Source organism: Aspergillus nidulans, chromosome VII, assembly GCF_000011425.1.
Source record: "Aspergillus nidulans FGSC A4 chromosome VII".
NCBI classification, from domain to species: domain Eukaryota; kingdom Fungi; phylum Ascomycota; class Eurotiomycetes; order Eurotiales; family Aspergillaceae; genus Aspergillus; species Aspergillus nidulans.
The window spans coordinates 2,975,409-2,989,575 of record NC_066263.1 but is presented as its reverse complement, the minus strand read 5'-3'; the positions used below and the strand labels follow the sequence as shown (position 1 = coordinate 2,989,575).

The following is a 14,167-nucleotide window of genomic DNA, read 5'->3' as shown; positions in this document are numbered from 1 at the left end:
CTGAACACAAAGAGCCATTGATGGAAAATAGAAACAGCTAAGTAGTATATATCTCACATCTAGGCAAAGACACAGTGCAGAACCGTCAGTGATTACAAAAAGAATGAAGCCTGACTGTTACGAAGCCCTCGTTGCCTACTTGCTCGGCGTTACTATGCTCTTCCACACTCCTCTCATACATCATAACACGGTTCTCTCTTTCACCCCAAGCTATTGGTCTACTCACCTTCATTCAGCTTATCTCCTCTCTTCATCGTTTCCTGGGCTCTTTCAAATCTACATCTGCATTTCCGTCTACTGACCTACCACTTATCTACCGAAGTTGCACCCAGAACTATCGCCTGGATAGAACCAAAAGCCATCGTCTTCATCATACAGGTCTGTTTGTCCCCACGGTTGCAACCGTATAGAAACGCCTAATTCCAACCTCTACTCAGTTCCAGACACCACCAGAACAACGAGTCTCCAAAGAAGAAAGCAAATATGCCTGCGAACTCTCTTCCCGATCCAGCTCTGGTCCTTCTTTATCTCTGCATCACGAACTCTGATATGACCAAGGTACGCAGTTTTCGTCCTGTGACCGATTAGCAGCCAGCAAGTCCGGCCCAGCTTCTCCTTTTCCATATTTTTTTGAACCACAAGAAAGGAAATCAAGAAGTCACTAATGGCTCGCCTTCAGATCGACTTTGAAGCCGTCGGTGCCGCAGTCGGGCTCAAAGCCAGTGCCGCGCGCATGCGCTGGCAGCGCCTGAAGAACAAGATCGAGAGCGGCTTCCCTGATGGGAAGGTCACTATGAGTGCTGGCGCTGGTGATGCCAACGCCGATGCTGACCTCAATGAAGATCAGGCCCAGCAGGATGGAAAAGTAGCTGGTGATGCTGGACCTGTGACCCCTTCTCCTTCAAAGAAGAGAAAGGTGGGGGCCGCGAAGGATAAGGAGACTCACAAGAGGACTACTCCAAAGAGTACACCGAAGGGCAAGGGCAAGGGCAAGGGAAAGGTTGCGCAGGCTGAGTGTGATGTTGTAGAAGCAGGGGGTGAGGGTTTTTTCGTTCATGTCAAGAGCGAGGATATGGATGATCAGTATTGAGGTGTCAGGATGTGTTGCGATGACAAGCTCAGGAAAGATATTTGATGCCGGCATTGGCTTTCGGGAGGGTGTGGTGTTTACGGGAGAGTTGGCAATTGTTTATTGGGATTCGGAGATGGTACAACACTGCATGCAATCTGCATTGGTTGATATCACATAGATTGACTGTTATCAGGGCTTTCCCACTAGTGATAGGATGAGAATGCAGATGACACAAGGTGAATCCCTACTTTAATCATTATAACCCTATGGAAGTGAATGCTTGTGCAGTTACCAGTATAGCGCCCAAATATCTCTGATCTTTAGTCTCCAGAAATCGACCCATGGCCATACCTCCAACATCCAGCTCGAGGCTCATGCCGGGATCTTCAGAACCCCGAAAATCATGATATCTCTTCTGAGTTCCGAGCCTCGGTCTGCACCACGCCAGGATGTGTCTGTGACAGTGCGGATGTCACACCCAGCTAATCGGTCACAAAACCGGCCTAAGTCCCATCAGCCAACGACAACAGAGGACTCCCGGGTCGCGTTGGTGACCATTTTGGTGATCGGTCATAATCGGGCTCCTGAGCTGGATTAGTCAGGCTTTTTCTCCTTGGACGATGAAAAGTTCACGGTTTGCCGATTAACAGTCAGGAAAGTCATGGTCGGCGACTGGGGACCTGAGGCCTGAGCCTCGAATCAAGAGCTTCCAGTTTTGTATTTTAGTATCCTCGACGCTGAGACGCCGAGTCTTAGGTCCACTTGAATGCAAGAAAGCCTAAGGAGTAGATATGCCCGGCTCCCGACACCATCGGGAGATAGCCGTCCATAGGTAGCATAAAGCTATGCTTGTTTGACAGGAAGAGCCCGTTCACCAAATTCATCAAGGAGGTGTCAGAGCTGTTGGCGCAGCTGTCAAAGTCGCTCGACAGGTCAACGGCTTATCCTCCGAGCGACTATTGAGTATTAGTCTCAGGGGCAGGCCCGGCCCAGGAAAGTCGCTAGCGGGAACATTTAGTAGATTCCTCTTATAGGAAAGATTAGCGGATCTATACTAAGATCTATTTAGAGTCGGTAGCATGAAAATGGCTTCCAGCCTCTGAGCTTACTCTATCAGCCTTTGTTCAGGAACCTGATGACGGGCAGCGTAAACACAGGTCGAGGTTGATACTTGGCGAAGGCAGCAGCGAGCTCCGCGAGATATTTCCTGATCTGCTCATTCAAAATGTGACGTCTCCGCCAAATAACACTTATTGAAAGGCGTCTTCGACAATCACCGTCTTACTGTTCAGGGTTCTGGACGCTGCAGAGCAAAGAGCATGCTTCCAATCCTAGGTGCCAATTCCGGTACCAATTCCGCAGCTGCATACTCCATACAAAAATATCACAAAGAAAACCACGTGGCTCTGCCCTCATGGGTTGGTTCGGCATAAATAGCAGTGTTGACCGGTAGTATGTGGCATTCGATCCAAGGATCTAATCGTGATCCCAGCTCGAGTGAATGTTTGGTGAAAACGCGAGGGGCAAGCGAGGAGTTCCCTCGACCAGTTCCTAGCAGAGAATCTGCATCTGATAGATCTCAGCGATCGGCCATTGGACGCGAATGCGAAGCGTAAGCTAAAGCGATACGATGTGGCTCAAAAGATCCGACTCGGTGTTTCAGCTTCGTGACGGTTGATCGAGTCTAAAGTCTAACGCGGTCTGAAAATGGGGCAGAGGGTTGGGCGGGGAAAACTCTGGGTTTCTTCAAGGCTTGGCTCTATTCGAAAGTTGAGTCTGTGCCTAAATTTTGAGCTCGCCCGTGGTGTTTTGATGTGCAATAGAGGAGTAGAGGATGGCGTATACGGTTGGGAACGCACGTAAGGGAAACCGTGCGAGACAGCAAGAGGGCCGACAGAGAGCGCCGTTGTAAGCGACGATCGACCCATCCGGCATGTCCTCCGCTCAAGTGAAATAATGAACTTACCAGGCTTTTCACCTGGTCTGTTTATTGCTTTTCAGACAGTCCTTCGGTTTTCGTGTCTCAATTCCGCAGTCCCTCAGTGACTGGGCAGTAGCAGGGCGGTCGTAGGCGGTCGTAGGCGGTAATAGTGGCAGTTGGGCACAACGCTGCTGCACAGCCTGCAGTTCGTCTCGGCAGTTCCTGAGCCCAGACCAGCAGGGGCGGACGAACTAGGAAGTCGGGCGCAGATCCAAATACCGGCGCCGTTCCTGGACAACTCAAGAGGATTTCTTGTCACACTGTCACCGCCCGAATTAACGCCGCCAAGGCCTGCTGCAGCTTGACCGACGCTGACGTTTATCGCATGTTGCAGTCATCCTTGCTTCATCCCCTCCACGATTGTATACAGTTCAGGTCAAACATTCAATATGCAGCCAAGTGCAGAAAATATCCATTAGTGCTTCAATCCCTCGTCAAAAGGCCTGCGTTTCGTAGGTTCACATTGTTTGAGTGCTAATTCGGTAATTTAAATACTGATGGTAATACTAAATAATTATAATTATAATAATAATAATAATAATAATAACGGACGGCCCATCGTGGAGCTGGCCCATCACTGTTAGTTCGTCTCTCTAGTCTCCCCTGATCGAAGATGATTTCGTGTGATCTGCAAACCCCATAGCCTCGTTCCTGGCGCTCCTTCCTACTGGGTCTTTGTTGACTTTGCTCTCCGTTTTTCTTTTCTTCTGCTCCCCTCCTGCATGGGTTCTCGCGGGCTTCTCTTCGCTTCATCAGCGTTGCTTTTGCGGTTGCTCTTACTATACCTTCAACGGCCTCACTGAGGTATGATATACTATGATTTGGCCTCGCCGTTCTTTTACTCGCTCGCTCTTATTATGATGCGTTGATCACACTCATTACGGCCTATCCAACCCTGTTACACTCGCTGATTCTGTTTCGATACTTCCTTTGACGCTCGTTCCGTGGGCTTCAGCTGGATTGCCCGATATCTCTTTTCTCTGAGACAACAGCTACGCATTGACCAAGATGGTGGTGCTGAGACGTCTCTTTCATGCGGAGAAAACCCCACCGACCCCAGTGCCAGGGGACCGGGAGTCCCAAACGCAGAGCTTTCGAGGCCGGCCTCCCAGTTCAATGACTTCGGCATTGAGCGAGAATGAGCATTTCCAGAATATCGAGAGGCAGTTCGAGGTGCTGCATGATCAGCTGAAAGAACGGCCCTTGTCTCCGGCCTCGCAAGCTCCACCCTCTCGACCATCAAGCCGGCTCACGAATAGGAACCCACGTCATGTCGACCTTCTCGATGCTCTCTTTTCCTCCCATCGGTATCGGATGCAGTCTGCTAGCACACTGTCTCCCATCACGCCCTTCAATGAGGATGTAGCCGAACGTAATATGGTGCCGTTCCTTCGACAGCGGAACGGGTTGAAGCGGAGATCTTATACCCGCATTATTTCGGCTCTATATCAGGAAGATGTGGCGGATCGGAATATGGCTCAGAATGCACTATTCCCCGCTGCTAGGCGGCTCACAAAAAGCCAGTCGTATCAGATGGATGACCGAGGACAGAGGGACGGTGCCAGAGGTCGGGCCCGTTCGAGATCCAGAGAAAGTCAACTCGTCAACTCAATCTCACAGGAAGCTCTATATTCTGTACCTAAATCCGTTCGCGACCAGGTGGCTGCCCACTCCAATAATTCAGATACATCTGGAGAAGGTCTACGGACTCAGAGATCGGCCCCAGCACTATCTGAACAGACCCCTACATCGGAAGATGGTATCTCACAAAAATTAGGTGTGCTTCCCGCTCACAAGCAAGGGGAGTCTTGGACCAACAGGCCGCTACCGGATAGCCCAACTTTGCCCATCACACCTGTCAATCGGGGACAGCAAGAATCATCTACAAGTCCGCGGTTACCAGGGAACGGGAGGCCCCCAATGGTTCCACGATCAGGATCAAAGAAGAACATCCTGGATCTGTCCATCAACACCGAGTTGGCCGCTCGGGGAAGGCCAAAAAAGATAGCACACAAGGCCATCCAACCCCCAACCCCTAACAACCATGACGCAACGAAGAACCCTAGCATTGCAGAGATCATGAACAGCCCTCTACCAGTTGCAACGCCAACGCCGTCCCCATTACCTAGCTCGAATCAAAAAGTAGCCGAGATCATGGAAATGTTCCGCAAAGCGTACACCTCCACTCAGGCGTTAACACCGCACCCAACATTCGAAACTCTTCAAGATGCCATCATCCGCGAAATCAACTCCCACGAGGCCTTTCAACGGGTTCCCGTCCCCGAGCAAGGGGCCCCATTCACTCCGTCACCCTCTCAAGACTCGTTCGAGAGCGCCACGCCACCGAAGCCAATTGCTCTCAAGGAGGGCCAACGGCGACGCCGCAAGGGCTCGTTCATAAAACCCCGCCGCAACTCAGAAGCACGGAAGAGTATCTCCACGAGCGACCCGTCCAATGCTTCCCGTCGGGATCTCAATGTTCCCAGCCGCCGGCGACATACTGATGCTCCACCCCCTTCACCTGGCTTTTTCGAGACATTAATCCCCCAACATCCCAATTCTCCTGAGGAGCCGGTCACCTACATGGATCTTCTTCTCCATTCCAAGAATTCCACCGAAACCAACGGGAAGGGAATTAGCACTTTGAGTACAAGCGGCGCAAACCACTCCAGTTTCAATACAAAGCCCTCGGTCCTCTGTATGCGCGCCCAAACTTCGCCCACCAGCGATAGCCCAACGGGATTTCACGACTCCGACAGCGATTCAGATATCATCCATCTTCCCAGCGTCAGCAGCATTCCGCAGGTAAAGGTTCACGGCGTCGAGAACGATGTGGCCGACACCACAGAGAGCACGACATCACGGAAAGCTTACCGATTAGTGAACTGGCCAAAACGTCAAGCCGCGGTGCAAGTTCGCGCAGTTCGTTCGGGAAGAATCGTACAACGAGTGGGCAGTCGATAGCCTCTTATTGACCGGCCCGTTGATTGCGCATATGACAGCTACACCTACGACCTGCAACGTTTAAGCCTTGTCACACCTTGCATTATATTGCATCACACCTACTCTTTTTCATGCGCTGCTCAATATCAGACACTATATATACGTGACACCAACTTAGCCTAGTAGCTAATGTCGTCCCTACTAACTGCTGCCTGCCTGCGCACTCTATCTAGTCAAAAGCGACCATGTCCTTCAATCGACATCTTCAATATTAACATCATGCATTCATCTTCTTTCGCTGATATCGCTCCATCTAAGTATCTCTTTTCTGCCGTTTATCCGGGAAGTTATTGGGCGCCATCTTTTTCCTGTCCACCTCCGCATAAACTCTGGGTGGTCTTATTGTCGTTGATTTAGGATGGTATTTTATGGGATTTTGGCATTGACTACGGACTGCTAGCTCCATACATTACCGCGCAGAATGAGCGACTATTGGTTTTTTTTTCTATATGCTTTATACCCAAAGGTAATATATTCCGCTTGCGCACAAAAACAGGGGCAGAGTACATCTCATTTCTAAGCCAATATTAGCAAAATCTATATATATATATATACTGCTTTCGAGCATTGGTCTGCGATGATCAGATTTAACCTGGAATAGTAGAAGCCAGGACACTAAGGGTATTTGTGTAAGTTCAGCAAGTCAGAGATGTATACGATACGACGCAATATGATGCTAATTGCTTAATTATTCAGACGACCAAAAAAAAACAGTCACAGAAAATGCCTCTTGCAAACCCCAGGCGCCTACCACAGCCTCAGTTTAACTATGAAAGGCCTGCTAGACACAAGATTTTTCTAGACCTTTAAAAGGATTTGAAATATAAAACAGAAGAGGGTCATCATTACCGGACTACAAGCAAAGCAATGCTATGCTTGAAAGAATCGGCGTTAAGGGTGACGTGACGTTAGAGTCGTGAGAGTCGTTCGTAGAGACCGAACCGCCGACTTGGCGGGGGTGATATTGATTTGCCAGGCTTCAGGGCAAGGCGCTTTGCTTAGTAGGAACCTGTTGAAGGGGGCGCGGTCAGTACTTGTGTCTCTATTTATCGATTGATAATGGTGCTGAACTTACGGCCAAACATGCACCACTTTTCGGCAAATCGGGTGCACTTAGGGTTAGTGCACTTAGTCTCGCCGGGGACAATTCCCTCGGGCTGGTCGAAGGGAATGCAGAGGGACTTGGCCCCCATGCTAGGAGCACGAGAGTCTTGAGCCACGCCGGAATCCTCCTCAGCCTTGCGGGCGCTCATTTCCTTAATTTGATCCTCACATTCCTCAGTGAGACAGTGGGGAATGATGCAGATATTCTTGTCGTTAAGGGCGGGGGTGAAGTCGTCCCAGTTGGTGATGAGCTTGCGGTGTGTACGATACTGGTCATCGGCGCGCTTGAACATGTCCTTGTGGATTGTATCAAGAAGAGCGGGAACGGCTGTGGAAAGTTCAGGGATGGGGATTGTGCCCTTGCCATCCTTGCCTGGAATATCACGACGGGCAGTGGAGACAAAATTGCCTGCAGACTCGCCAGGGCCAAACTCGATTCGCAGAGGAACGCCACGGAGCTCCCACTCGTTGAACTTCCAACCAGGAGAGTATCCCTCACGCTTGTCGCTGATAGCGCGGACACCAGCGGCAGTGAGAGTCTCGGTAATTTTGTCGACCTCAGCGTAGAGCTTAGCACGGTCTTCTTCCGTGAGCTTAGCAGTGATTCCGACAGGGACGACGACGACCTGGTTTTCAGCAACACGGGGAGGAAGAACCAATCCGTTGTCATCACTGTGGATCATGACCATAACACCCAAAGTGCGGGTAGACAGACCCCACGAGTTTTGCCAAACGTGGAGAGGCGGCTTCTTTTCGTCGCCCTTCGCTGATGGGTCTTCCACGGTGATATTGAACATTTTGCTGAAGTTCTGACCGAGACCGTGAGATGTACCGCCCTGGATACCACGACCTGTAGCAGGGATATATCCTTCCACAGTCGTGGTGTAGAGACCACCAGCAAACTTTTCTTTCTCCGTCTTCTGACCCTTCACAACAGGAACAGCCAGGAGTTCCTCGTAAATTTGCGCATAGAGGTCAAGAATGTACATAACTTCCTCGTGAGCAGCTTCTTTAGTTAGATGCGCCGTGTGTCCTTCCTGCCACAAGAACTCTCGAGTTCTGAGGAATGGCTGAGGGTGCTTGAACTCCCATCGGACGACGGAGTTCCACTGGTTGAGCTTGAGGGGGAGGTCTCGGTGACTCCGGATCCACTTAGCATAGTAGGGGTACATGACGGTTTCCGAGGTGGGACGGATGGCAATCTTCTTTTCAAGCGGGGTGGAGCCACTGCAAAACGGAGGATAAAACATCAGCATCATCTGGGAGCAGACTAAGATAGGGCTATTCCATACGCATGTGTCACCCAAGCGACTTCAGCAGCGAAGCCCTCTATGTGATCCTTCTCTCTCTGCAGAACATCCTCTGACACAAATAGAGGGAAAGAACAGTTCTTGACGCCGATTTTCTTGATGCGCTGGTTGAACCATTGTTGAATCTCCTCCCAGATAGAGTACGAGGCAGGCTAGCCGTTGGTATTAGTAAACTTCTCTTTGGCAGAAAATAACATTACCAATTCTCACCTTCAGAATATAACAGCCAGAGACATCGTAGTAGTCGAGCATATCACCCTTGGTGAGGACTTGCTGATACCAGCCTGGGAAGTCCACGTCCTTGCCCACATCGATACCAATCAAAGCCTTATCGGGGTTTGCCTTCGGTCCCTTGCCAGCGGGCTTTTGACCCTTCTCAGACTTTCCAGCCTTTGCGGCCTTCTCAGCCTTTTTAGCCGCCATCTCAGCTTGTTTGGCGGCCTTTTTTGCGGCGTTCTTCGAGACTTCGGCCTGAGGAGCCTCCCCAGCGGGGTTCTGAGTGCGGTCAGGCAGTTCCTGGGGGACACTCGCGTTGTCGGCAGGAGCTTGGCTGGCCATTTTAGTTGGGACCGTATCGAAACCTCGAATATCGACCTGGAAACGTGAATTCTAAAGAAAGGAAAGGCAGTCCGGGGTCTCGTGGAGGATTTGACTCATTGAGGGGGAAATCAAGTGGGATATCGAAATATTGTCACCGCCCGCCTGGCAGAATCTTTTGCTTAGCGCAGCCCATTCAACCCCCCAGAAAAGCAGCTGTCGGAGCTTGACATTCGCTCACACAGCATACGTATAAACATGGCAGGCATTTTCGAGGCGCCGCGTAACGCGGACACTCTCTGTGAGTCCCATCCACCTGCGTGGCAGAGTTTGCTGTCTTCTTCGACGATCAGACTAACCAAAGCACACAGTTCTAGGAGGCCAGAAAATCACTGGTGCCGATGTTCGAGACCAGTGCGGTATGTCGAGTCGAAATCTGCGTCGTATCATCTTATGTTGGTCCGCCCCTGACGAATTATAGTCCTTGCGACCCAAGCGATTGCAAATGTAGTCAAGAGCTCTTTCGGCCCCTCAGGCCTGGACAAGATGATGGTCGACGAGATCGGTGTATGCTTGTTACGGACCCCGCAATCTATGGCTATACCTTTAACGAGTGCTAGGATGTCACGGTTACAAACGATGGCGCCACTATTTTGAGCCTGTTGGATATCGAGCATCCTGCTGGCAAAATTCTTGTGGATCTAGCCCAACAACAGGATAGGGAGGTGCGTACCGTCCATAATTAATGTATCAAAGCACTTGTGCTGAATCTTCCAGGTCGGTGACGGTACCACTTCCGTCGTCCTCATTGCCGCAGAACTCCTCCGACGAGGAAACGAATTGATGAAGAATCGCATTCACCCCACAACTATCATCAACGGATACAGACTAGCGCTTCGGGAGGCTGTGAAATATATGAATGAGAACATCGCCACGAAGGTTGACCATTTGGGCAAGGACAGCTTGGTTAACATTGCCAAAACGTCCATGTCTAGCAAGATCATCGGGGCTGATGCCGACTTCTTTGCGAACTTGTGCGTCGATGCAATGCTGCTGGTCAAGACCACAAACCAGAAGAACGAAGTCAAATACCCCGTCAAGGCAGTCAATCTGCTTAAGGCCCATGGGAAGAGTGGAACAGAGTCAGTCCTTGTTAACGGCTATGCTCTCAACTGCACCGTTGCCTCCCAAGCCATGAAGACTAGGATAACAGACGCGAAGATAGCCTGCCTTGACATGAACCTGCAGAAGGAGAGAATGAAGCTCGGCGTTCAAATCACAGTTGACGATCCTGACCAGCTGGAAAAGATCCGTGAAAGGGAATCCGGCATTGTTATTGAACGTGTGGAGAAGATTCTCAAGTCTGGAGCCAACGTTATCCTCACTACCAAGGGCATTGATGACATGGTTCTCAAGCTCTTCGTTGAGAAGGGTGCCATGGCTGTCCGGAGATGCAAGAAGGAAGACTTAAGACGTATCGCGAAGGCTACTGGAGCTACGTTGGTGAGCACGCTCTCCGATCTGAACGGCGATGAGAAATTTGAGGCCTCCTACCTGGGTCACGCAGATGAGGTTGTTCAGGAGCGGATATCCGACGACGAATGCATCCTCGTCAAGGGTACCAAGGTTCACACTTCAGCGTCCATCATCCTGCGAGGCCCCAATGATTTCAGCTTAGATGAAATGGAGCGTTCAGTCCACGACTCCCTCTGCGCCGTTAAGCGAACATTGGAAAGCGGTAGCATTGTTCCCGGAGGCGGTGCTGTCGAGACAGCTCTTCACATGTACCTTGAAGAGTTCGCCGTCACAGTGGTACGTAATATGGCCCCCGCCAGTTCTCATTCATTCTGACAAAACCCTATAGGGCTCCCGCGAGCAATTGGCTATTGGCGAATTTGCTCAATCCCTCCTTATCGTTCCCAAGACTCTAGCCGTCAACGCAGCGAAAGACTCTTCCGAGCTTGTCGCACAACTCCGCAAGAGACACGCCTTGTCTCAGCGCGTCCAGGAAGGCGAAGCTAATGAGAAAGAGAAGGCCGTCGCTAAGAAGAAGGAATACCGAAACTATGGTCTTGACTTGACAAAGGGCCGTGTCCACGACTGCCTCAAGGCTGGTGTCTTGGAGCCTAGCATGGGTAAGCTCAAGCAGCTTAAGAGTGCGGTTGAGGCTTGCATTGCCATCATGCGCATTGACACTATGATCAAGCTGGACCCCGAACGCAAGGAAGATGATGGACATGGCCACGACCACTAAAGTAATATTTTCTCTTGGACGTGAGATCTTCCTATCTCTGCATGTACGGATTTAGATAAAAGTATAATAGGATCTAGTACCAGCATACAACCATCTCGACGTTCAATGCCTGTAGAATCTTACGCTGATGATCCAGCATATGTGCAGGGCAAGCTACATGGAGAAAATGTTCCTGTGAATTGAAACTTAAATTTCTTTTGTCCATATGCAGACACCCTGTTCTATGCAAAGTCACTGCTAGAAATGGGTATTGCAAGCCTCTAAACAATAAACTAACACCCGCTAATGGGAAAGAAAGAGTTCATGCTATCAACGCCGCCAAATGCTCGCAATTAGAAACAGACAGACCCGGGATCACGCATGTGGAAAAAACAAACGGGTAAACAGGTGCAAGATGATGGGATAGATAAAGCATTCACGAGAATCATTCATCTTCGTCTTCATAAGAGTCTTTCGTATCAGCCCAGCCGCATCGCCACCTGCGGCCCTCTGTCTCTCCGCCTACGCGTAGGTCCCTTGCATCAGGACCCTCACGCCAGCATCTAGCGCTGTAGTCATCACTCACAGTGACGAGCTCGCCATCAACTGTCCACGTCACACCAGAGACTTCTTTCTTGTGGCCTTCGATCAAAGGTGTGCCAGTATGATAAATTGGGATCGTGTCCTCCAGGCGTTGTGATAACCCAATGTTTGAATTGGTACGGCGCAGACCAGAGCGAGTGGAAAACAAAGGTGTTGACGGGATTGATGGGGATTGATCTGGTTGAGTAGCCAGCCGTTGTGTCGAAGGGTCTAGGAACCTCTCGTCCGTAGGAAATATGACAGCACAAGGCTCGCCGCTGCCAACTGCCAACATCTCTGGTTTGTCCCCAGAAGCCTTGCGGACACCGATCTTGACATAGAATGAGGAAACCCGAAGACGCGGGTGACGAAAGCCATACAGAGGTCCGAGGCCGTCTTTATCAGACCCGCCCGAGCGCCGTGGACGGTCATTGTGCAACGAAAGTTCGGGGGCGTGGCCAAGGACTAGATGAGAAGTGGAATAGGCGTACACCGTCCCGTCCCGGCAAAGCGAATATAATCGTGAGCCATCGCCGCCTAAAGCTATGGAGGTGACCCCGAACCGGCGGTATTTGATATGGCTATCTGGCTCTCGAGTCGTCGAAAGAGGAAGAGCAGGGCGGCCACGACGATTGCTGTGTGCTGTGCGCAGATCCCACAACCGCACACAAGCATTGGCTTCGGACGCAGTCACAAAAAGATTCTCGCGGCCAGGCGGAAGAAATGCAAGCGACGTTACTGTGATATCGGAACGAGCCACCTGAGGCTCAGTTTTTTCTGGAGTCATTATCTGAGGCATCCAAGCATGAGCACCGTGGACCGTATTTAAGACCTGTGGGTAGGTCATCTTTGAGGATATGGCAGGTTCAAATTCAGATTCAGATTCGAGAGAACATTGCACTTGTAGAGAAGGTCTCTCGAAACCCTTACAGCGCAAATCCCAGATATTCACATTTCCATCTCGGCTGCACGTGGCGAGGACCTTATCATTGGCTGCTGGCTGGAACTTCACCTGCTTCAGGGACGACACGTGGTTTGACAAGCAATACACAGGTTTTTGAGTAGCCATGTCAATCACAATAGCTGTTTGGTCACCTGATGCCGTTGCTAGCAGCATATCATCCGACGAGAAATCCAAGTCCATAATGGCGTTGGCATGTGGGCGAAACGTTAGGTATGATTTCGAGAACCCAATTTTATCGTTTTTTGCTGAATCTAGCAATCGAATGCCACCTTCCTCATCGCCTATCGCAACGAGTGTATTGGCTACACTAGTGGTTAGTGTGTTTCCATCCAACAAAAAACTGTGACGTACTATTGCATGCTGCAGTGCAAAACGGGAGTGCAAGGCGATCGCCTGACGAGCTTGTGCAAGTATGAGCATCATCAGCTCGGGAGTAGAAGGTCGATGTTAGGTCTTGCCAGCCTAGAGCAAAGTGAGCAAACAGCATATATATTCAGAGCGGATTTTTACAAACCAGTGCCGGAATTTGCTCGCATGGTCACTCGACTGGCTCGGGTTCCCATGACGCTGCGCATAAACAGCGCCCCAGACGTCTGCAGAGCCTTGGATCGACGCACCGGGGAGACCTTGGTGGAGGGTTTAATTGGTGGTGCGGGCTTGGCTTCGTTCACCCGGATTCCAGCACCGACATGAATGTCTTTTACAGGGACCTCGACCTCCTCGTCATCGTCTAACAATCCCCGAACACGGATTCTGCGTGTTGGTGATGATTGAAGGGGAGACACAACGGACGAGACTGACAACTTCCGTTTTTTGCTTGGTGTTTGAAAATGATCTGTAGGCTCTGGTATGCTCATCGCAGCCTTCAGTGTCCTCGTAAATGCAGGTCCCAGCCGGTTGACTGCCGGAGAACTGAGGGCCATAAGGGCTTGGCGACTGGTCCTGACAGCATTTCCAAGACTGCTATCCTGCAATGAACGAGGAGTGAAAAAGCGTCTGAAGGACCGAGGAGTGACTGGAGGAGGCTTCTTCGGCTTGCGACGTAAGCCAACATCAGAGGCTATCGAAGGCGGAGACGAAGGAATTTCCTGAGATGGTGAAAGGAAAGTTGGCTCAGATCGTGATACCTCGGGGAGATCATGACTGCGAGTCATTGTGTCCCATAAACAAAACAATCATACAACGACATTATACATTCGCAAGGATAAGGGTATCGTTTGGAGGGGAGCTTAGGCAAAAGAGGAGAATCGAGGCATGGTGGAGCTGAGAATCCACCAAGCAACATTCGCGAGACTCGTTTCCTGCTCGCGACGTGGACGTGGACGTGCTTGTGTCTGACGCGAAATTTCCAGCATGGGTAGGCGGTGAGACTTTCACTTAA

At 50.6% G+C, this 14,167-nt stretch overlaps 5 protein-coding genes across 5 annotated transcripts, besides 1 other annotated feature; 3 read left to right on the top strand and 2 right to left on the bottom strand.

Annotated features, from left to right (window-relative positions):
* Positions 1 to 14,167: part of a sequence feature (contig 1.34 1319..177275(1)) that runs on past both edges of the window.
* Positions 484 to 1,090, top strand: ANIA_02152 (uncharacterized protein; the record flags this gene model as incomplete). Its single annotated transcript, XM_654664.1, has 2 exons — positions 484 to 558; positions 647 to 1,090. 2 exons carry the CDS (start codon positions 484 to 486, stop codon positions 1,088 to 1,090), a joined length of 519 nt encoding a protein of 172 aa, XP_659756.1.
* ANIA_02151 (uncharacterized protein) lies at positions 4,062 to 6,017 on the top strand (the record flags this gene model as incomplete). The annotated part of the gene is made up of 1 exon (XM_654663.1): positions 4,062 to 6,017. The coding sequence occupies one exon, from the start codon at positions 4,062 to 4,064 to the stop codon at positions 6,015 to 6,017; it is 1,956 nt and encodes a 651-aa protein (XP_659755.1).
* ANIA_02150 (proline--tRNA ligase) lies at positions 6,709 to 9,102 on the bottom strand. The gene is made up of 4 exons (XM_654662.2): positions 8,681 to 9,102; positions 8,453 to 8,622; positions 7,132 to 8,387; positions 6,709 to 7,065 (listed from the first exon to the last, which is right to left on the bottom strand). The coding sequence occupies exons 1-4, from the start codon at positions 9,026 to 9,028 to the stop codon at positions 7,055 to 7,057; spliced, it is 1,785 nt and encodes a 594-aa protein (XP_659754.1). The 5' UTR covers positions 9,029 to 9,102; the 3' UTR covers positions 6,709 to 7,054.
* Positions 9,258 to 11,376, top strand: ANIA_02149 (chaperonin-containing T-complex alpha subunit TCP1). The gene is made up of 6 exons (XM_050612972.1): positions 9,258 to 9,308; positions 9,379 to 9,426; positions 9,489 to 9,574; positions 9,628 to 9,732; positions 9,785 to 10,819; positions 10,872 to 11,376. The coding sequence occupies exons 1-6, from the start codon at positions 9,266 to 9,268 to the stop codon at positions 11,259 to 11,261; spliced, it is 1,707 nt and encodes a 568-aa protein (XP_050468819.1). The 5' UTR covers positions 9,258 to 9,265; the 3' UTR covers positions 11,262 to 11,376.
* ANIA_02148 (uncharacterized protein) lies at positions 11,473 to 13,973 on the bottom strand. The gene is made up of 3 exons (XM_654660.2): positions 13,301 to 13,973; positions 13,138 to 13,248; positions 11,473 to 13,088 (listed from the first exon to the last, which is right to left on the bottom strand). The coding sequence occupies exons 1-3, from the start codon at positions 13,938 to 13,940 to the stop codon at positions 11,686 to 11,688; spliced, it is 2,154 nt and encodes a 717-aa protein (XP_659752.1). The 5' UTR covers positions 13,941 to 13,973; the 3' UTR covers positions 11,473 to 11,685.

What these genes read in the sequence shown, in the direction of transcription:
- ANIA_02150 (XM_654662.2), bottom strand. Translation starts at nt 9,028, where the DNA reads ATGGCCAGCCAAGCTCCTGCCGACAACGCGAGTGTCCCCCAGGAACTG. An exon ending in CTGGCTGTTATATTCTGAAG is followed by an intron (nt 8,623 to 8,680) that starts GTGAGAATTGGT and finishes ACCAACGGCTAG; the next exon opens with CCTGCCTCGTACTCTATCTG. An exon ending in GTCGCTTGGGTGACACATGC is followed by an intron (nt 8,388 to 8,452) that starts GTATGGAATAGC and finishes TCCGTTTTGCAG; the next exon opens with TGGCTCCACCCCGCTTGAAA.
- ANIA_02149 (XM_050612972.1), top strand. Translation starts at nt 9,266, where the DNA reads ATGGCAGGCATTTTCGAGGCGCCGCGTAACGCGGACACTCTCT. An exon ending in GCGTAACGCGGACACTCTCT is followed by an intron (nt 9,309 to 9,378) that starts GTGAGTCCCATC and finishes CAAAGCACACAG; the next exon opens with TTCTAGGAGGCCAGAAAATC. An exon ending in TGATGGTCGACGAGATCGGT is followed by an intron (nt 9,575 to 9,627) that starts GTATGCTTGTTA and finishes AACGAGTGCTAG; the next exon opens with GATGTCACGGTTACAAACGA.
- ANIA_02148 (XM_654660.2), bottom strand. Translation starts at nt 13,940, where the DNA reads ATGACTCGCAGTCATGATCTCCCCGAGGTATCACGATCTGAGCCAACT. An exon ending in GCGAGCAAATTCCGGCACTG is followed by an intron (nt 13,249 to 13,300) that starts GTTTGTAAAAAT and finishes ACTTTGCTCTAG; the next exon opens with GCTGGCAAGACCTAACATCG. An exon ending in TTGCACTGCAGCATGCAATA is followed by an intron (nt 13,089 to 13,137) that starts GTACGTCACAGT and finishes CCACTAGTGTAG; the next exon opens with CCAATACACTCGTTGCGATA.